Raw genomic sequence first — 22,963 nt, forward strand, 5'->3', positions numbered from 1 at the left:
ACACCGCAACATAGACTTGTCTTAATCCATGAGTCACAAACCAATCTGTAATTGTTCCAATTAGCTGCCTCACTCTTAAACTCTTACAGTTTGCTGTTGATTTTCACTTTAAACTTTCTTAACAGGATGCAAAAATAAATTACCCTCTGAAGCTGGTAATCCACAAAATGGCTCAAAAGACACGTGACTATTTTTCTAAAAAATTGATATAATAGGACAAATCATGCTGGCATCGTTAAACAAAAATATTTTTCAAATCTGAGTGGACAGAAGAAAGGCAGGAAAGAAAGGCATCTATGCAGAATAGAGAAACCAGAATGCCTTCCTGTGCCCTTTCTTCCCCTTTCAGTCCTCTTTTTTGGGGAGAAAGGGGAAGAAATCCTGTTGCTCAGTTCAGAACTGTGGAACATGCACGGTTCCAGCAAGGGAGCAGAGGAGTGCAGGTTGCTTTGTTATTTAGTGTCATTCCCACACCCCTACCCCAAAACCAGAAAGTAGTCTGCAATGTGAGTTGTTTGCTTAAATTGCTGATTTAACCTAAAAGTTCAGGATCTTCATGGAAAGGATTCTGTTCTGGGGGCAGATCTGGCCACTGCAAAGCAGATGGGAGCTAACAGGGAGAAATAACTGTTTAGGTGGCAAGGACAAATTTTTTTGTTTGTTTGTTTTCTATTTTAATGGAGATAGATATGTGTGTGAGTGTGTGATGTGGTGGTAAAGATCTGAGTTGCAGAGAAAGCAAATGATTTGTCCAGAGCAGCACAAGAAGTCTGTGGTAAAACAGGGCTCAAGTCCACAATAGGTAACTGGTCTACTGAACCAGCTTCTCTAGCTTCCTTTTATTCTTTCCCTCTCTTCTGTAGAAAGGCTGCTTTTAGCTCTAACAACTCACTGAGACCTTGGCAAAGATTGTTAATAATTTTTTTCATACATAATGTCTCTGAGATCATTGTAGACTTTTATTTCTTGGATGCACAATGGATTATTTTGCTTCTGTTTAAGTTGTCTTCTTCTATAGCACTTTTGATTAGCAAAAACACAGGACTAAAGCTTTCTTTTTTTTTTTTTTTTTTTTTTCTTTTTTTTTTTTTTTAAGTTCTTCCTACAGAGAGGAACATTTAATTTCAGTTTTTAGTGGCTGGGCTTCATCACCGGAAATGACTATAGTGATTGAAGTTCCTCATAGCTTGAACGCAAAATTGACTTGTAGCTTGTTGCACTAAGGAAGCACTTTATAATATATGGTGCCTTTCTGCACCGGGAAATATGCAGAACCCGAGCGCACATGAAAGCACAGGCTTGCAGTCCCAGCCACCTCCCGAGGAGCAGAATTATGGAGCTACTGAAGCACATGAGAGACAAGGTCCATTTGTGTCAGTGTCAAGGAACAGACCAGCAAAGAGAGGTTACCTGACAGTTGGTGTGCTATGCTATGCGAATTTAATAAATTTCATGGACTGGTTTATTGTACCAGGTGAGAGTCTATTTCCTCTTTCTAAGGAAAAAGAAAATTCTCGACAATTCTACTTATTCCTTAGCTACAAATGTTTCGTAATGCAATGGTATACTTCTAAATGTCAGTTTAATCTTTCTTGCTTAACTGCTTTAGCCTGTTGCTCATGCTCTCTATGAAACTTGCAACTATACATTTGAAAGATGAATAAATGATCTATTAGTTATTAGTTGTTAATAGAACTCTTATACAAATCATGTTTGTTAAATGCTTAAGAGTCGTAGTTTTAAAGCTATGTTACAAACAGACTTTGGTATACAGAGCAAATAATCTATTTTCGTGTCTGGATTCCAGAGCTATGACTAAGAAACTTCTCTTTATTGTGTACAGCAGCTTACGAAGCCTTCCTTGGCTTAAGTACATTAGATGTGGTATTCCTGTATCTGAAGTGATGACATTCCCTCCATTGAAAGTACAAAAATTATGTTATCATTGTACAAGTTTGTCTAAGGAAGATTTAGCTTCCTTATGAGCTTGTGGAATGTATGTGATTTCTGCAATGAAGAGTGTAACGTGACAGTGTACAAAGAATGGAAACCCATTTCTCTAAGTATCACCTACCAAATTTAGAAGATGTTTTCTAATAAATAATATCCTTCTTCCAAAACATTTGTTTTTGATCTAACCATGAACAACTGTAAACTGTGGCCTGTATGAATTCTTCTGCTTAGAATCACCTCTAAGCATCTATCAGGCTTCCAGGGATCTTATTCAGAAATGTACAGGAAACACTTGCGAGCTTGCTGCATTTTACTTCTGAGTGTCCTGGAAATCATAAATGTTTTAGAACCTCGTGAAAACCTCAAGAATGGATTACTAAATCTGGAATTAATATCTAGTGTTAGTACACAAGCTAGTTATTTTTACTATTTAGACCATTAAGAAATTTAAGACATTCAGTCAGTATCTTTAAAAATTGAGAGGCTAGTGGGTTTAGGAGTTAAAACTTTTTTTCTACTGAACATTTATTAACCGCACATGTAAGAGGGAAGGAAACAAGTAGGGGTGCACGCTGAATGATATTGCAAGACTGCTAGTGAAAAAAATCCTGTGTATGAATGCTGTTGTCGAATAACTTTCCCTGGAGAAGGGTTGGGGACAGGAGAGGACAAAAATACCTTTGAGCAAGAACTGGAATGCAAGGAGAGTATGCACTTGGAAGTATGAAGTGTCAACAGTCATTTGGCTCATTCCTGGCTTTGAACTATTCTTTGACTCCCATACATTCAGAGTTTAAAATTTTCAAGAAGGCCTGCGAAGTAAAGGTGGCCAACCAGCTGACACGCTCAGTTCCCTTTGGGGACTTGTACAATCCAAGAGCAGAGGTGGGGGTTATATCCAGGCCCTTGAAATAACAGACATCTACTTTAATTACAATACATGACTAAAGCACTTTTTCATCAACTCTGTGACCTCCTAGTCCATGAGGGAATTCTGTTTACAAATCGCAGTCCGTATCAGAGCAATCTACTCTTATCTGCCAGAATTTAGCTGCAGTGCCGAATTCTTGCATCAGTACTTTTGAGTTTGGCTCCCATAGATAAGATATCTTGTTAAATGTAAGTTAACAGGAAGGTAAAAAAGCAGAGGCTTGAGTACTTGTTTAAAAGTAATCTGGTGGCAGTTAAGAGGTTGTGGTTTCCAGGCAGTTTTGCTCACAAGATTTGACAGAGTTTTCATTGATCTTCACATGGTAAATAAGCTCTTCCATTTAGTTGTCTGCTAGAACTGAGACTTCAAGTCATTAAAAATAGTGATCGCGCAGAGTTTTGCCCCTCTAATCTGTTGCTCTGTTCCAAGCTGCTCACATCAATGCCTTGGCATTTGCCAGTATCTGGTCAGGCCAGTCGTTCAGTTGTCTGGAGGGGATAATGTTTTAATGGTGCTCAGTTTGAACATCGGTTTGAGCTGAAATTGTGGTTCAGACCAGGTCTTTTAATAGCTGTGGTTTGTAACAAGTAATCCAGTAGTTAACAACTGAAGTTCCTGTAATGCAGTATTTCTGTGTGTTGATAATCACCTACCAGGAGAGTAGATACTGTCCATTGCTGTGTTTTAATTCTGCCAATTTCCCTTGCCTAAGGCAGACCTTCAGCAGATATTTGTTGTTCTGAATGAGGTCACAGACTTTAACTTCTGAGACCACTCAGGAAACTCTAAATATGTTCAATAGTCATTGAGAAACAGCTATAAACCCCCCGGTGCTGCTGTTAGGCTGGACCTTGGTCTGTACTGACTTGAAGTCCCATCAGTAAATAGTGAGGAGACTGATTACACTGCAGCCACGAGGGCTGTGGGAGAGCATGCATTTAGCTTTACACTAGCTGTCTCAAGAGTGCTTTTCAGTTGGCTGCAGCAGTACAGGACATGGCATTACATTTAAAATCCGCTGTAGGAGCAGAGGAGATACCTCTTGCTAACCTCACCCTGAGCTCCATTCTGCTGCAGATCAGCTTCTAGAGGCAGGGCCGACAATTTCACAGAATGCGTTGTTTTAAGTGGTGGCTCCGTCCCTGAATAACATTTTGATTTAGACTATAACATTGGCAAAAGTAAAGCTGCAACAGAACACACTTCTGTGTTGAGATCTTTCAATGTCATCAAAGTATGGTTATTCAAAATAATATCTTTGACTGTTTTTACTTTCTGTTTCAGAAATACAATGCAAAAATGCAGGCTGGGTGTGATGGTAGATCTGCAGCCTTGGAATGACAGAGAGATGAAAATGAGCTTTTTGTCTCAGAAGCATTCATGCATCCATGAAGTGCCTGATCCATGGATCTTCCCTCCGATTATTACTTTTGTAGCTTGCTTCCACACTTTTTTACAATTCTTCTAGCCTTTTCATCAGCTATTGAATAGTTAGAAATTGAGATAGAATTTCTGTCTGCTATTTATCACAAATAGAAACGATCACTTTTGGTGAAGTTTGTCTGTCACCATCACCGCTAAAAAAATGTTAATTTGTAAATCCACAGTTATTTACATCTCAGCTGATCTCTGCAAAACTGTCATGGAACCATAGTCCAATCAAAATAACTTCTCTCTGAATTACAGTAGTATTTCCCTGGCTGATTTTGCCACCATTGGCTAATGAGGACTGTAGCCATCTGCATTCTGAAAAATCCAATACTCATTAATTTGAATGTTGTATATTCTGAAACTGTTAGCAGTTTCAACAAGAAATACAACGGTTGTGATTGCAATAGTCAGTAAACTGACTTTTGTAAGACTATACAGATAGTGGAAGATCATGAATTTTATCTACAGTGATAAGAAATTTTAATTCTCTGTGTATCTAAGTTTGTGGTAATGGTTTACGTGTAAACTGGGAAGCTAAATGTGCTGCCGTTCTTGCAAGCCCTCTTCTTGAAATGAATCTTTGAGTTGGCAAATGAGTAGAATCACAAAGAATAAATAGTGTACTTTGTTGTCAATCAGTGTTTGACTCTATTGCAGGGATCCTGTTGGATATACAGCAATACTTTAATCTCAGAGATGAGGAGGCAGGTCTACTGCAAACAGGTAATAAAATCTTTTGAATTCAGATAGCTTGCTTTGCCTAGTGTCTATATGGTCTGTTCCTAAAATACAGTCTGTAACTTATCATTTCTAGTTCCTACTTGTGTATGGTATTACTCTTGTGGGCAGGCAGACTAAAATGTGAAACTGAAAGTCTTTGGTTCAAGAAAGACTAGGCTTAAGTTCTTCAAGAATCCCACAGCATGTATTAAAGAATTTCTCAGTTAAGAAATACAGAACTTGAGCAATTCATGCCTGTTTTATTTTATATATATATACATCTATGTTCTTTTCTAATTGCCTACTATTTCTTCAAAGTCAGCCCGCCTTCAGTCTTTACACTAAAAAATAAATTGAGTTTGTCTGAGGGCTGAGAAGAACCATAAGAGTAATTTGACCAATATTGTACTTGTGCCTCTTGGATTTCTAGCCTTCATCTTGTGTTACATGGTGGCTGCCCCCTTCTTTGGATACCTTGGTGACCGGTACAACAGGAAAATCATCCTTGGAGCTGGTATTTTCTTCTGGTCTGCTGTAACATTAGGAACCTCATTCATCAGTGAATCGGTATGTTGCTGTTTTAGAGGATACTAATAAATCATCTGCATATATCTGCAGGACTTGATAGAGTCCTCCTCTGATCACATTTGGAAAAGCTGTCGGAGAGCACTCGCTCCCCAAGCCTGGACTATATGGACTTCGTGCTGGAATGCTTTATAGGATGGTAAAGTCCAGACGAGGCAATGGAGCACCTACACATTACTGTTGCAATTGCTGGGATCTTATTTCTCTCCCGCATTCTATTGATTATGACATTAGGGTGTAATGCATTTTCCAGCAAGCCTGGATAATTTATTGACCATATCCTCAAATTCTGTTGGTGTGTCACTGTAAGAAGGAAACAGCAGTAGGATGTTAAGGGAAGTAGGTGTGAACAGATGGGCTATAGACAAAAGGCAGCTGAATTCTTATCTGCTCTGCTATATTTGACCCACTAAAATACACCTCTTTAGCAGTAAAATTTCTTTCTTGGACTTTTTTGGACTATAATATATCTTTTGTCTGCAGTATCACTGGATGTTCTTTCTTTCACGGGGACTAGTTGGGATTGGCACGGCCAGTTATTCCACAGTAGCACCTACCATCATTGCAGACCAATTTGATGAGGGAAAAAGGACCACAATGTTATCTGTCTTCTATATCTGCATTCCAGTGGGAAGGTTGGTTTTCTCGATGGTAATTGACTTGCCTTTTGAAATTCTGTGTGACCAGGCCTGTAATTCAATATACCCTCAACCTTGATTAAACAGATTTTTACATATATCTGCATTGGCAAAAGGACTTGTCACTTAATAGCATCTTTAAATAACACTGATTAGGTCTTTTTCTGTATTTACATTGAAGGAAAAAATGCTTTTTTTCCCTCAAATTTAAGGGAGAATCTAAACTCTGAAGACAGATAAGCTTTGTATAAAACATTAAATCAATTCTGAAAGAAATGTGTGTGTGAGAGTAGTTTTTTATTTATTTGATTGTTTATTTGAGAACAAGCTTTCAGATATTTGTTTACTTGACAAATTTTTGAGATCCCTTCATTAAACATCTTCCAAGGAAGAACTGGCACTTTCCTCTCCTCTTTTAGTTAAAGTGGCGTGTGTTAAAGAGAGGCAGAAAAGGGCTTTGTAAATGGTTCATATTCTTTATTAGAGCAGGCAGTCAAGGTTGAGGCCTGAAACCAGATTAAAACTAAAGAAATTCCTGCAGGGTGTATTTCACATGGCTAGCACAGAAAGGAACAAATAATAAAGCACTTTGTAGGCTGCCTAATCTAGGTTTGCAGTGTCATCCTACAGAACATATATTCCAAGTGAAATCTGGGACATTATTACCACTGTCTAAAGGCTGCTCTGACTTTAGACTCTCTTTTTAATACCCACTTGCAAGCACACTAGCATAGACCATGTGGGTTGCTTCTGCTTACCTATTTTGAAAACTATGACAGAACACTCCCCAGTGCTCTCCTTAGCCAGTGAGACATGTCATTTCAGCCAGAAGAGTTCATTAGTGCCTACTGATAATCCCTTTCTGTCACTTACAGTGGTCTTGGTTATGTCCTAGCATCCAGCATGGCAAATGTCACAGGTGACTGGCACTGGGCATTCCGGGTGAGTTATTCACTTTCACTCATGGGGCTGAGCTGTTCATTGTAAAATCATAATTTTGGCTGGGGTTTGGATTACTTGTGTTCGTTGCATAGAGTTGAGTGGTGGAGGAGCTTTCTGTTCTCTGACTGGTCATGAACTTGGTGTTTAAGAGAACTCTTCCTGCAAGACAAATGGAATACTTATGCCTAGCTCCTTCAGAATGAAACCAGGCATAGGGAAAATTGTACATTAGCCAGGGCAGGTGTTGTTCCTCATACCTGAGTACACGCTTGGAATGGTTGTCAGTGCACCAAGATATCCTCAAACAGAGGAAACTGAAGGTAAAATGATCTTTGTACTGGTAGCACCAGTATAATTCTTCAGGAAAATAAAGGGAAGGTAGCCAGGTTATTTTTTTACTTCTTTTCTGAGATGCTGTTAGGAATAACTTCTAGTATGAGGGTTTCAAGAAAAAAAAAACCAAACACTTCTGTTTTGGTCATGTCGTCACAATGTCACCACATATTGAGCACCTAGTGCTTTGGAAATACTTTTTCCAGATCCTCCTAACTTATCTATAAAGTTACAGGATATGTGAGGAAGAATGTTTAGCGGTATGACAGTCTTTTATGGCTGCATCCTTTGTGATCAGAGTACTCCAATATAGTTTTCTTTATGTTTTCCTCCAAAATCACAGAATCACAGAATCATTAAGGTTGGAAAAGCCCTCCAGGATCCTCTGGTCCAACCACCCCTTCTACCACCATCACTCACTAAATCATGTCCCTAAGCACCACATCCAACCTTCCTTTAAACACCCCCAGGGACGGTGACTCCACCACCTCCCTGGGCAACCCATCCCAATGCCTAACAACTCCTTCTCAGAAGAAATTTCTCCTAATTTCCAACCTGAAACTCCCCTAGCACAACTTGAGAGCCATTCCTTCTTGTCCTATCACTAGTTGTCTGTGAGAAAAGGCTGATCCTCAGCTCCCCACAACTTCCTTTCAGGTAGTTGTAGAGAGCATAAAGTCCTGAGCTTCCCCTTCTCTAGACTAAACAATCCCAAGCAATCATGTATCTGTATGATGGGGAGAGGGAATCTATTGTCCTTCCTCCATAGTCACCATAAACTACCAAAATCCACTCTTCTTCTTTACACATATGACTTGTAGACAGAAAGTCACATTAATTTCTGAGCAATCTGTAATTCTCCAATATGTAATTCTAGCATTGAATCTAAATTGCTGTGGAGTTTTTTCTGTAAGAAAAAAGGTATCCTGGACCTAACCACCTTTGTGTCTACAGGTAACTCCTTGCCTGGGAGGTATAGCACTGGTTCTTCTGATTAAACTGGTCCCTCACAAGATCCAGAGAAGGACAGAAGCACACAGAGCATTGAGCATCTCAGGCACAATACGAGTAGCAGCTGAAAAACCTGGTGTACAGAGATCTGCCAAGACTACTTGGTGGCAAGATGTCATATCACTTGGCAAGAAGTAAGTGATTTAACAACAAAGGTTTCTTCCACTGAAAAATGACCATTCCACTATTAGAAATATGGCCTTTGAATTCTGCTCAGCTCCTCTGTACTACATGCCGTATGCAAGATAATTGACACCATTAATGAAAGCTTTCTTTCACTCATTTACAGAAGTAGTATGTAAGAGATTCAAATTTGCTTTTTTTTTTGCTTTTTTTTTTTTTTTCTACTGTCCTGCCATTTTGAGGAGGGGGAGGAAGGAAAAGTTATGATGGCAGTGTGCTCCTGTTTAAATCCAATTCTACTTTTCTACTAAGTTTCCCCTTCCCTCTTGCTTTAACTTGTAGGGTAGGCTAGATAGGTAAAAGTGCACGTTTTGCAGGTGTAACTTTATCTGTAATTCTTCATGCCCAAAGAAGGTTATCAGCATGTCTCAGGCAATCTTTATATGGTATTGGAGAGCCTGCTGTGCCTCTGATAAAAGAGGTCAGATTCTGCAAGACCCCAATATGGTTTAAAAAGTAATTGTATGTGTGTTTCAACCAGCTAACCTGGGTCAGGCAGATGACCTCTTGCTTGAAACCGCACAAAACTTAAAATCAACACCATCTGACCTGCAGGATGAAGTAAAACACTGATTGCAGCCAGGTTACCCTGTAGTTAGTGAAAACCCTCCCAGGGTCAGGGAGTAAAAGATGGATCTGGTTTGAGAACAGCAGGTGCCGCTGTGCACCTGCGCCAGACCTGCTCGACACTGCCTGTGCCTGCAGGCTGCTTTCCCAGGAGTCCCGATTAAATGCTTTTAGTTAAAGACATGCACCTCTCGCCTCCCTGTGAGATTTTTTTGGAGTGTTCCTCTTCTGGAGGAGCCAGCATTTTCTAATTGGTGATTAGATTTGCATCCAATTTGCATCTGGAACAGCAAGTACATTAGAAATCCTGTTTGTTGGATCACAATTTGAAGGCAGTAGAAGTCTGAGGTGAATCAAAGAGGAACCTTCCTGACATTTCAGCAGCCAGACTAATGTCAAAGTTGTTTTTCCTGTGACAATGTTCCTTATAACCTCCAGCAATGTTGTAAAAATAGATTCTCATTTTCTTTTCCTTTTGGTACTGATTCCCAAAGCATAAGGACATACTCTTTAAAGCCAGGTGGTTCCACACTTAATTAAGTGCAAGAGCCATTTATCTTTAAAAGATGAAGAATTAGATTCATATCCTAACAAATCTTCTTGTCCAGTGGTCAGCTGGTCATTTGCAGCACTGTGAAGCCTTAAGACTTCAAGACTCCTCATTAACCTCAAAGGAGACTTTCTATAAACTATTAGCTAGAAAAGGACCAGTAAAAAGTTGATTTTCTACTACAATGGGGCAGTAAGGTGACATGGTTTGGACAATTTAAAAATGTTTCTTCTTTTATCTGCTAGTTCTCTGTGCAGACTGAAAGTCAATTTACTCAAGTAGAGTTAAGCAGTGCTTGAACCACTGCATCTTAACAGTTTGAAAGACCCAGAAGTTACTCTCATTTATATTGGTTACACAAGCACCTGAAAACCATCCTAAGGCATTTAGGCTTGCACATAGAACCCTTTCATTTAGCTACTAAGCCACTAAATTGTTGCCCGCTCTCTGTTGTTGCAGTTCTACTAACAAAAGGTCACAATTGTTTTAGCAGAAGTTGACAATAAAATCTGCAAGAGACCATGACTGGGATTTAACATGAAATCAATGGTCATACTCTTCACTCTAACTAGTATTTTGCTGTCAAAGTTCATAGATAAAGTGTCATCAAAATGCCTATCTTCAAGTGAGTGCATTTTGATTATAAGATATCTAAGTAGAGTGTTTTGTTATCACTTGAAATCCTGGATAGTGCACATAGGCACATCCTCACATCCCATTCTTTCAAATTCTCTCATTTCTTTCTTTTGACTTTCAGTTGCAGTTTTGTCTGGTCCACGCTGGGTTTGACTGCCATGGCCTTTGTTACTGGAGCGCTGGGAATGTGGGTACCGATGTTTCTTTACAGGGCTCAGGTTGTCCAGGGCACTGTATCACCATGCGCCGAAAAATCATGCAATTCATCTAACAGGTGAGGTGTGCGCAACTGTGGAAATACACATGGAAACACTGTACAGTGCTAAATCACAGTTTGTTTCCAAAGACAGAAGGTAGGATGTGACTGTGAATACTTTTTGTGAAGGCAAATGGGTGTGAATGTTAGACTAAATTGCTTCCAGGTATGCTGAGACACTCCTATTTATTTATTTGTCTATAATCATGCAGTTAACTGGAAAGATGCTGCCAAACCTATTTAAGTAAAGGGGAAATAAGCAGTAACAGCAACATTTACAAGGAAGAAAACTCAGCTGTAGAAAGGAGATTTCAGTTGACAATTGACTCTGTACCCCAAGTAACTTAAATACACATTTAAGCATGTTTAAGCTTTATATTTTTGTAACTTTGCTATTACTTTCCTGATAGTCTGTTTTTAAAACTACTCTCATGTTGGCTAGATGATTGTGAGTCCCAGCATGAAGCAAGCTTGATGAATTTGATCTAGTATTGTATTGCATCAAAACAGGATAATTTGTGAGGAACTGCCAGCAGAGCTCAACTTACAGAGACAGTCCAGACCAATAGAGATGCATGAAAAAGTGTCAAATTTGAGCTGGCAAGGTGAATTTGCAACAGGAGAGGAATCTGAAGTAATCATAATACATGTACAACTTGGTGGAGGTCTCTTTTGCCCAGCTTGGAAGAGAATTCTTTTCTTTACAGTGTGTTGTCCAGAACAGAAAAAGATATTCAGTGTTGCCCTTGAGTCTTCATAGCTGACCTTAACAACACTGAGCACTGTTGTACTTTTCACCTATGTACTGACTCCCTACCAGTGGCCTCCATGCAAGTGTCCCTACATTTCTTCTGGAAGTATCCAGATCTGGTTTCAGTCCCTATCTTCATGATGGATTTCCAAGAACTGCCTGCTTACAATCTTCTCTTTCCACATAGACAAGTAAAGGCAAAAACAGTAACCAAAAACTGTTATTTATTTATTTTTTTTCCCAAGGGAATAACCAAGTCAACTCAAAAGTTGTTTCTGAGTTGTAGCATAACAAGATGGCTAGCCTGATAGGAGACAACCACTGCAGCAAGGCCTTAAATGTACACATTTTCCCCTTCCTGCTTCATTTTCAATACAGACTTGAGCTCAGTCTGAAGGGAGCTGTCCAGTCATCCACAGGTACCTCAATGGGAAATGCAGTTGTGCTTCCATGGATACCACCACTGGCACATTATTTAATAGTGAATAATGCTGAGGAAATGAGTGAATTAGGAGTTTGGCTCAGGGTAGGCAGAGAGGGGAAGCTGAACCTTCAGATACCGTTTAAATACTTCATTTTTTAAGCTGATGATGTTAATCTTATGTTTTCTAATCCTCCTTCTCAATTATTATTCCACAGTAGTGTTGTTAGAGCAGACATAGTCCCCAGGGAAGCAAAAGGGAGCACCTGATAGTTTAACCTCATGTACTGCATCTTACAGGATGCTTTAAAAATAACCTTGGCATAAGCTAGTGCCAGAGGCAGCATAAGGCTGATTTTAGACCGTTATTCCAGGGGGATAGAAAGAAAAATAATATAAACAGTTATGTCAGCCCTGTAGCTGACAATGCTGGGAGAACTGAGATGCACATTCCCAGACCTGCCCGGGGATACTTTAAGGACGCTGTCCCCTCTGGCCACTCAGCAATTGCAGGCTTTTATTAAGGATAAGGCCATGTCACTTGGACTCCCTGGAAACACAAATTCAAATAGCACCACAGCTGACTCAGGTCTCAATCCTTTCAGGGTAGATAAATAGGCACTATGAAATTTTTATTCTGGTCTTTGTGCAGACACCTTCAAACAGATCAGAGAGGTGTTTGAGCATTCTCAAACCCTAAAAGATCCCATAGAGTCCTTACCCTGGGATTAGGCTCTGCTGCTTCCCTTTTCCCTGTCAATTGAGCTGTGCTCTGGTTTAGTTTTGGCTGTTCCTTTTTCTTCCAGGTGTAGGTTTATTTCAACTGAAGCATATAACACACAAGTTTTCTAAACACAATTCCACTAATGCTTAGATAAAGTAATGCCACCTTGGAACTTGCCTCTCCTGGACAAATCTGTACATTACTTATTCTGTCTGTTCAGTCTACATTGTCACTAATAAGCTATAGTGAGTGACGGATCAGAATCATGAAAAACTTACAGAGTACAGCTGTGCTTAAGATTTGTTACTTAGTATAGCAGTATTGTTTTTTCTTGTAGAATTACTGAATTCTTCCTAATCAGCCAGAAGGAGATGAAAAAGAGGAATCACAGAATCACAGCAACCTGAGTATCTCAGGTTGGAAGGAATCCACAAGGATCATTGAATCCAACTCCTGGCTCCACACAGGACTACCTAAAATTTAAACCATATGTCTGAGAGCACTGTCCAAATGCTTCTTGAACTCCGGCAGGCTCAGTTCCTTGACCATTTCCCTGGGGAGCCTGCTCCAGTGCCCAACTGTATTCTCAGTGAGGAACCTTTTTCTAATATCCAACCTGACCTCCCCTGTCCCAGCTCCATGCCATCCCCTCGGGTCCTGTTGCTGTCCCCAGAGAGCAGAGCTCAGCGCTTGCCCCTCCGTTCCCCTCGTGAGGGAGCTGCAGGACGCCATGAGGCCTCCCCTGGGCCTGCTGTGCTCAACAAACCCAGGGACCTCTGCTGCCCTCTAGACCCTTCACCATCTTTGCTGCCCTCCTTTGGACACTGTTTAATAGTTTTATGTCTGTCTCCTATTGTGGTGCCCCAAACTGCACACAGTACTCGAGCTGAGGCTCCACCAGTGCAGGGCAGAGACAATCACTTTCCTCAGCTGGCTAGCAATGCTGTGTTTGCTGCACACCAGGATATGGTTGGCTCTTTCTCACTCATATTCAACTTGCCTTCGACCAAAACCCCAGATCCCTTCACAGGGGGGCTGTTCTCCAGCCTCTCATCCCCCCGTCTGTATCTATGTCATCTCCAGGATTACCCTGTTCCAGGCACAGGTTGTGGCTTTTTCTCCTGTTAAATTTCGTATGGCTGGTGATTGCCCAGCCCTCTAGTTTACCAAGATCTTTCTGCAAGGCTTCTCTACTCTCAAGAAGTCAACAGCTCCTCCTAATTTATTATCGTCTGCAAACCTAGTATTCAGTCAAGTCTGGCTTCCAGATCATTTATAAAAACATTGAAGAGAACTGGCCCTAAAATGGAGCCCTGGGGAACCCCACTGGTGACTGGCAGCCAGCCTGATGTAACCCCATTTACTATAACCTTTTGAACCTGAGCATTCAGCCAGTTGTTCACCCATCATATCATGTACTCATCAAGGTATATGCTGGACATTTTATCTAGAAAGATAGCATCAGGGACAGTATCAAAAGCCTTGCTAAAATCCAAAAAGATCACATCTGCTGGCTTCCCTTGGTCAACTAGATGGGTAACATTGCCCTAAAAGAAAATTTAGATAATTAAACAGGACTTTCCCCGTGTGAACCTGTGTTGGTTATGACCAATAACTGCATTGTCTTTCAAGTGTTTTTCAATAACTTCCAGAATAATAATTTTACTAGGCATTGAAGCAGATGCACTGTAAATTAAAGGAACAGATCATATCCTAACTGGTTACTTTGCTTTGCATTTGGAAAAAGCTTAGGGCAGTGTACAAAAACTTTCCACATAGTGTTCTGAAAAATTTAGAAGCACTTGTGCTCAGAACACTATGCTTCGGTCACCATTTGCCTCAGGGGAGTTATGATGCATTAAACAATCAGTGGCACCACTAGTCTTGTTTCAAGAGACTTGCTTTGTCATTAGGATCTCATTTGGGACAGAAAGAAGAGCATATATGGAAGTCCCTCTGGAATCTGAATCTTCTATGCTATTTGAACACATACTTTTAATAACTTGCTGTTCCTGCAGAACATGTTTGCATTTGCAGACGCACAAAGCTGGGTGGCACTTGAAATTTTCTATTCAGAAAATATGACGTGGACCTCCTATTGGTTAACTATTCTTTGAACAGTTTTGGGTAGTGGTAGCTGTTTCCCATAATCAGAGAAGTGAGTTACCTCAGCCGTGCTAACCGGCGGGCTGTATTTTAGATGTATATAATTCCATGTGATAGGATCTCTTCCAGGACAGCAGATTGTGATACAGAGTTATTCCATCTGTGTTTTAGGGATGACTGAGTAAATTTGTTCCTAGGCTAACCGACCTATGTCTCCTCTGAATCACTGGATGTCCAAAGCAGATTGTACTCAGAAGAGTCCTCCTTGAGGCTGGTTGTGTAACACCTGCTCTGTAAATGGGAGAATATCTGTTCCGCAAGATCAAGCCTCAGTTGCAGGGGGCATAGCTGCAATTGAGGCATTGGGACTAAATCCATTTGGAAGGAGTGGGAAGGTTAGGTCAAGTAAAGTAAAATCCAAGTTGGCCACTAAAGATTTCTCTGAAACTGAAGGTATAACTAAAGGCTAACAATGGGCTAACAATGGGACACCCAACACCAGCCTTTTTGCAGACTATGATTTTACTGTGCTCAACTGTCTCCTGTACTTTGTCAACAGCCTTATATTTGGAGGCATCACCATTGGGACAGGAATCTTGGGTGTTGTTGCTGGGGCAGAAGCTGCAAGAAGATTAAGGAAGATAAACAACAGAGGTGATCCTCTGATCTGTGCCACAAGCATGTTTGTTTCTGCTCTGTGCTTGTTCATAGCACTGATGATGGCCCAAAGGAGCATCACTTCCACTTTTGTAAGTGCCAATCTGTCTATCACTAGCAAAACGTCTTCTGCGATCCTGGGGAGACAGGGAAGGGGGGAAAGGAGGAGAAGGATTGTTATTGCTGGATTCCTGCAGTCATCTAGACCATTACAAAGGTTCAGCAAATGAGACAAAGTGGCCCACTAGCTAGGCAACGTGCATGTTGCCCTAGTATTACCTGCAGTGTCAGTCTGTCTTGGGAGGGCCCCAGTGTGCGTTACTTGTCCTAGTAAGGAGAGCAGTCAGTCAGAACATTATAAATTGGAACTCAGGATCTATGCAATCTGCCCGGACTAGAGAAGAGGAGAGGAGTAAGCCTATGTAGTTAAAGGAAGTCTTGATCTTATGTTAATTTTTAATGCTATGTGACTAATTTAGTATTCTTGTTTCTTTTTGCTCCCTGAATACTTAAGGATTGGTGTACTTGGGACTGTGCAATACACACAGTTCTTGCTAACAATAACTTAGCCATCACCTGCAGTGCCCCAAGTCACCAGCTAATCTTCAATGTCAAACTTTTGGCAATGCAACCTGAAGTATAAATAATGTAAGGTTTCAGTAAAGGGAAAAACAGAAACTTAGGAATGAAGAATAGTTCCAAAAACTCCCTGTGAGAGAGAACTGAATGTAAACCTTATTTTAACTATAATCTGGTAACAGCTAGGGAAAGACTCCAAGCTTTTTTTTCTGTGAATCCATAGCCACCATTACCATGATTAACATAAATAAGAGGATCCAAGTAAAGTTAATTACAGTAATCAACAGTTCTGTGCAAAAGGGTATTTTTGCAGCTTTTTTTGCTTCTAAGAATAACACTTGTTCAAAGAGGTTTTCCTTTTGACACTCCTCAGGAATTCCTGTGGAAAAACACCTTTAAACCAAAGCTAAAAACAAATGGATTTGCATGTCTGTGTGTATGCATACAAAGCAAAATGTGAAGTTAAAGATTATTTTTGGGTTCAAGAGCAGATATCTCAGTGCCAACAGAATTAGTCATTTTCTTTTTCTGCATCTCAGGCTCCCACATAGTCCTGCTCTGACTGTGTTCTTCAGTTCTCTTTTGTCATTAAAAGTGCAGCACACAACCACAACTGTGTTTGATTCGCCAGTCTATGCTAGATGAGTGAATCAATGTATCAGTTTTAAATTACCCTTTTCCAAAATAAACCTTTTATTAGCACTGATAAAATTTGTTTAAAATACTTCTGTCCTCACAAACAGCATTCTGTTTTCATGCCATTATCTGGGAGGAAGTTCTGAACTGGGATGCGGACAACTGTATTCTTTAAGTTTCTTTCCATGGGCAGAGCAGTTGGTCTTACAAAGACTTTACCACTTTATCTTCTGTTTGATGTGCTTGATTCAGGTGTTCCCACATGTAATGTCAGCAATGCGCAGGGGTAATAAATTGTACATAATCTAAGCACCTGTTTTTTCTAATATTTTTACCACCGTGACTGTTTAACTGTTGCCTTCTCTGGCAGCAGCCGTGCCTCTCCTTGCTTTCTAAACAAGATCTGACACTAGTCATACTGGTGTGAGAATTGGAGTGGCGTGCCAGCTGGTGCATCTAATTTGAAGGTCCCACTGAAACAAATCTTCCATTTGTGTAGGACACTAGCAGGAAACTGGCTTTCCAGTCACTGTCTACTCAGGCACACTGATGTCAGCAGACCTGTCTCCATCACTTCACTTCTGTATGGAAGCTACTGAAGCAAAAAACATCCATGCATTGGCTTGCAATTGTAGTAGGTTTCATATAATGCTTGCCGCTGTCTTGAGTGGATAATGAAAAGGAATGAGTGGGTTTCATCAGCCATGGACAAAGCTGGAAGAAATGTTTCAAAGCACAAGAATTCTCAAGTTAGCATGTAAACATGGCAGGATTTCCAGGGTCTCTGTTGGGGTAGATAAACTGAAATGTCATGAGATTTCTCTGTTCTTTTTGGACACACAGTTCTTGATTTCAAAAGCTATCTTTGAAAAGACAGAAAAATGATCTGACTTTGTTATGTCAGAGGAGTCTGTCTAAATCTGTTCCCCTCTCCAAAAGAAAACAAAAGACATGCTCTCTGCAGTGCAGCAGGTGCTTTGGAAAGTCATGACTGAACCCTGCAGCTGGGAAAGTTGGATTGTATTTAGTGCTGGGGGAACTTTGATTTAAATGGACTTACCTTTAATGGTAATGCTGTCTCAGGATGCAGTCTTGCCCTGCAAATTGCCTTTGAAGAAGGCATTCTGTAGCTCTAATACACCTGCAAGCTGTTTTTTTTTTTTTTTTTTTTTTAAAAAAAAAAAACAAAAACAAAAACACAAAAAAACAGAAATGGCAGAAATGGTTGATCACATATGGTCCAGCCATGCTGACTCCCTTCTTTTCTGTCTAGACGTGCAACTTTTTAAAAGCAAATAGTGTATTTGACATTGATTACAATCTAATTCTCTTTTAGCTTTAGGTATGAATGTAAACAGTCATCTACAAAGCAAAATCTCCTTAAAATTTGGGCCATTATTCTGGTTGCATCCTTTGAAGACCAACTTCAAGTATTCAGTCTGCTAAAAAGTTGGGGATCCTGGAGAAGGTGACAGCAATAAAATGCAGTGTTTCTGGATACACTCAGCAGATTAGAAAGGGCATGTCACAAACACAATTGCACAAATTCAATGGAAACATTTTCTATATTAGTTTCAAATAAGAACTTGAGACAGTGGAAGGAATATTGAGACATTGTAGGAATTGAAGGATACACTTTAAATAGAGCATTACTATTGCTTTCCTGCCATCATCAGCCCTTCTACCTTGCCAAGTACTGTACTTCCAGGACATCTTTTCTTGTTTTAGAGAAAAGTACATATAGCTGTCTCATATTTACAGATTGAAGTTGTTTTGCAGTTGGCTGGGTGAGTACACAAGCTATTCAACCATATTGAATTTATTCTGCATGAGAAAGTACAAATTTGATATTGGTTGTAGAAAGAATACTTTAATATAGTTTGCAGAATGATTTATTGTTTTCCAAGACTGTCTGGCTTAATTTTTTTCTGGTGCCCTACAACTGTAATCCACACAAGACATTAGGAAAGAAAAGAAAAGCTGACAAAGCTGTGTCCCAAATATTAACAAAACTCTATATAAAATTCCTCTCTGGAGTATCACATTTTCTTATCATGGATAACTTTTCATTAATTGCCATTCATTTGAACTCTGGGTTGAGACCATAATTTGTTTCCTAAAGATGAATTTTACATTATTTTCTCACATTAGGCATGTTTCTCATACTAGGCTCTTGTTCTTAGGCACCTGAAGAGATGAAATAACTTGAAAAATCTTGAAGAAACAGGAAAACCTGAAACAAAACTTTAGATAGATCAATCGCTCGTATGGTGTGTGAAGGCAGGTAGTCATATATGGTATTTAGTCACTGATGGTATCTAGGAACAATTTGGGAGACTTCAGAACCTTCTGCTCTAACCATTGTATTTGCATCTAGTTATATCTAAAGTGCCAGCCAGGATTTAAATAGATCTTTGTTCTTTGTTTCCTTGCTGTTTCACTTTAACCTGCCCTATCTCCTGTTAGCTATGGCACGACCAACAGAATTTACTAAGTTCATGCTGTTATCACTGTATAGCAGGGTACTACTGCACTTCTGGATTTGCCTCTAATTTCCCTACGAGTTCTGCTTTGACCACTTTGTAGGTTGTGATTCTAAGTTAGCACTGGCTAGTACTTTGTGGTGATTTGCAAGGTTTGACCTTTTTGGTCCTTATTGCCAGGCAGCTTGGCAATAAGCTGAACAATGTGATATTGCTAACTGTGTTACCAACACATTTCACTTTGTGTTTGTCCCAAAGTTCTCTAATAAAAAGCTGTGTCTCTTGCTCTGCAGCCAAGACTGGCATGTAGAATCATTCCTGTAGTCAATAGGCTGTTATTGCTACACTCATGGAAGTGGAGACCGACTGCATTCTGCCTTTTGCAAGGGCAAGGTCCACCAAAGTCAAATCAGTGGAAAGACTTTGATAGTTGGATGCACAAATCCAAGAACTAAGGCATAGTCTAGGAGTATGTGAAACTGGTGATACCTGTTAAAAAAATTAATGAAAAGTAATTATATATGGAGGAATAGATTCAGCTGCAAATTAGAAAAACTGTATAAAGCATTTGGCAGGAAAAGATGTCTGGATAAAGGTCTGTGCTCGGTACCTCTGGTCTTCAAAGCACTTTTTCCCCAGACTGGTTTGGAGGAGAAAACACATGAATAGCACAGGCAAGAAATGCAGAGGAAGTAGGTGTATAACAGGAAGATGCAGTGATTCAGATGTACGTCTGATTCCTCTTGGGAGCATGAAAGCTACCCCTCTGAAAACATCCGATAGCTTGCACTGTGCCTTTCTTTCATCAGACAGATAGAGCATCTTGATCAAGGCCCACCCAGTCAAGATGCTAGCACATGTTATTGTAATGGAATTTATTTTGTAGGTGCTATCTGACTTGGTGGCCTGTGTCACTAAGCAGATTCTGACTTATAGAACTACTCCAGCTTTACAGTGTAGCTTTAATGTTTTCTTCAAGTATTGATTAGTCTGTACAGCCTGCTGAAATCCATGTCCAGGGCTGGCTGAAAGGGTTAATCTCCTATATGACCACAGGTGTAAGAACTGATGGGGGCCCTACCCTTTTTTCCTGATGGCTGCATCTCCATCTGTAGTGAATTATGGAATTCCCACAGGACACCAAGACTTTGAGGCTGTCTGACTCTAGGAGTCCATTTCATTTTGTAACTGACCTCTCTGAAGGAGCCTTTAACAGAACTTGTCGTGGCACAGAGATTTCTCTTGGTTTCATTTGGAAAACTGTAGAAAGGGAAATCTTTGAGAAAATTTTAAACCTGTGTTGGAGGTTTCCCTTCACAGGCTTTTGTCTCCCTCTTCTTGGGTTCAGCAGTTCATTCCGATTTATTTGTGAGGGTGATTATGTTTCCTCTTTTGGCTCTTCTGCTGAGGATACATGAACCAAAGCAACTCACATACCTTCCCTAGTTCCTTTCCTCTTATTTAAGAGGATGATAGTGTTTGTGACTATAGGCAGAGCAGATGTTTAATTTATAAAGAGATGGGTATGTATAACAACTCACAGAGATAAGCATAGTTGATAAGCCTGCCTTCATCTTCACACTAAAGAGTAGCATTGTCATGTGGATAGTCACTGCTTTCTTCTTTTTTTGCAGATTTTTATTGCATTAGGAGAGCTATTTTTATCTGCAAACTGGGCTGTTGTGACAGACATACTGCTGGTAAGTGCTTGTGAAACTATTTGCTGATTTCCAGGTTTTCAGCTTTTCACAACAATATTGTTCTGAAGTGTGCAACCTGGTGGCCAGGAGGACCAAATTTCTCCTTCCAGGAAGAGATGAATGAAACCTAACTAAGAATACCTGTATTGATACCCTGCTAATATTAGGGCTGTAACCTAGTGCTGTAGTGTAGTGCTGTGCAAATACCTCTAACAATATGGGTGTAGTAGTGCAGTAGTCCAAGCTCATTGTAGGCCCAGAAAGGAGATGTTCTGGATGTAATTCATGCCTGTGTAACTATCTAGTGCTTGTGGTACCCACACGAGCCTGGATTTTTTGTACAGCTCTGTGTTGTTGGATGTCTGCCAGAAAGTGGTCTACACCAAAAAAGGAATCACTTTCTGTCTGTATTCAGGGATTTTGTATTTATGCTCCAAGCTTTGTAAAGATGAGCCAAATGAGGGAAAGCCAATATTTTATAAACTAAAGTTAGTGAATCTGTTAGAATTCTTTATTCTGAGAGCTATTTGCAAGTTCCCACACTGCAGTTCCCTCAGTGCAGGTGAACTCCAGCACTTACAAGTCAAATTAATAAATGATGCTACACTGCCAAAGCATTGGCAAAACAGTGACGCTTATGATGCTCTTGGGGGTTCCAGGAATGCCACCACAAGCCCAAAGAATAACAGTGCCTATTTCATTTCAATTATGTCATCAGCAACTTTTTTTTAGATAGGAGTGATGTGAAAAGCACACACCTTGTGGCACAATTAGTTCAGGTATTAACAAACAGCTACCTTTTCTATTAGTTATTGCAAAGGCTTTAAGGATTAACACTTTTTTAATATCCTTGAGGTTTTATTCAAAGGAAGAATTTGTCAACCATTGTTTTATGCTGTAACTCCACAGTCACTAATCAATGTCTGTGTAAAATATGGGACAGATATTATGCTAGAAAGATTTTTTACCATCACTGAACTACACAGATTATCACTGTCTAACAAAGTAGTTTATGTGACTTTTTGGGGAAAGTCATAGTACAAACAAGCTGAATATAGTTTACCAGTCAAACAAGCAAGGAAATAGTCTACCTTGTTTGTATCTAGTAATCTGACTGCAGAAAGCTGGTTTAAGTACCACAGACAGAGCTATTGGAATGACTGAAAATCCTTTCATGGCTTCCCATGGGCATAAGACAGGATATTTAAATTGGCACTGTCCTCTTCTACAAAGAATAAAGCACTGTATCGCAATGAAACACAGACTTCCTAATTTTTGGAATCATCTTCTGTGGGGTGACTTTGTTGCAGAACAGTGAGCATGACCTGAACCTCAACACTGAAAGCAGGATGCTACCTGAAAGAGAGAGAGCTGAGAGAGGTGTGGTACTGGCAAAATGCTGATGCAGTTGGTACTAATAGAAGACAAAGTAGAGAAATTGTTTAAAGCCCTCAGGACAGATGAGAGAAGGCACAAAGGTAAAGACAAAGCAGAAAAGAACTCTCTGAGTTTCCCACCTTCAGGCTAATCATGGAAAACCGGTAGCTGAAGAGATCCTTAGCAAGATTCACATGAACATCTCCTGTTTTATTTAATAGTTTCTCATTTCAAGGGAGTTCAAATCTACGTGCAGATGGCTAAAGCAAACTCCACTGTCATAAGAAATCTTTCATATAAGAACCACAGTGAATACATTAACGTGTAGCACAACACATAGTGCTGCCCAATAACATGTCACAAGAATTTATGACAGTAAAGAAAACTTGCAGCCCATGGCTCATGATGAAAATGGTTGTCCACAAGGCTGCCATCGTTTCTTGCTGCCACAGGAATTGAAAATGTACTCCTGAGGTTACTGTCACTATAGTCTTAGTTACTCAGAATATACAACTTGCTTGATATTCCTAACAGCTACCTAAACATGAGTGGTAAAAAACTGCGCAGAGATAAAAGTATCTCTATTACAGTCTTTGGTGTAAAAGAAGGATGTTAAAGTATATAGCCAAACACTGAGTGCCTGCTAATGGCAAAAGGGACAAGCTGTGAAGCACTACAGAACTCTGCTTCAGCTGACTTGACCTTGCCTCGAGCCTGTTTATCTTCAAACTTCATAGCTTGAAGAATCTTTCTTCACATTTTGATTGAGATAAAGGAATAAACCAACTCATAT

At 39.9% G+C, this 22,963-nt stretch overlaps 1 protein-coding gene across 2 annotated transcripts in view; it reads left to right on the forward strand.

The window, feature by feature from the left end:
- SPNS3 (SPNS lysolipid transporter 3, sphingosine-1-phosphate (putative)) overlaps window positions 1-22,963 on the forward strand; it is a 64,051-nt gene that overhangs the window by 14,913 nt on the left and 26,175 nt on the right. The window contains exons 6-15 of one of the 2 annotated variants that reach the window (XM_072026250.1): window positions 1,097-1,474; window positions 4,973-5,038; window positions 5,466-5,602; window positions 6,104-6,255; window positions 7,134-7,200; window positions 8,488-8,678; window positions 10,602-10,754; window positions 15,298-15,487; window positions 20,728-20,793; window positions 22,104-22,271. In XM_072026250.1, the coding sequence (XP_071882351.1) occupies window positions 1,267-1,474; window positions 4,973-5,038; window positions 5,466-5,602; window positions 6,104-6,255; window positions 7,134-7,200; window positions 8,488-8,678; window positions 10,602-10,754; window positions 15,298-15,487; window positions 20,728-20,793; window positions 22,104-22,196 (1,323 nt within the window). In that variant the 5' untranslated portion in view covers window positions 1,097-1,266 and the 3' untranslated portion in view covers window positions 22,197-22,271. The remainder of the gene's footprint in view (window positions 1-1,096; window positions 1,475-4,972; window positions 5,039-5,465; window positions 5,603-6,103; window positions 6,256-7,133; window positions 7,201-8,487; window positions 8,679-10,601; window positions 10,755-15,297; window positions 15,488-20,727; window positions 20,794-22,103; window positions 22,272-22,963) is intronic. The other variant, XM_027445987.3, reaches the window with a different exon arrangement.

The sequence above is a fragment of the Anas platyrhynchos genome, chromosome 20 (genome assembly GCF_047663525.1).
Source record: "Anas platyrhynchos isolate ZD024472 breed Pekin duck chromosome 20, IASCAAS_PekinDuck_T2T, whole genome shotgun sequence".
Classification (NCBI taxonomy): domain Eukaryota; kingdom Metazoa; phylum Chordata; class Aves; order Anseriformes; family Anatidae; genus Anas; species Anas platyrhynchos.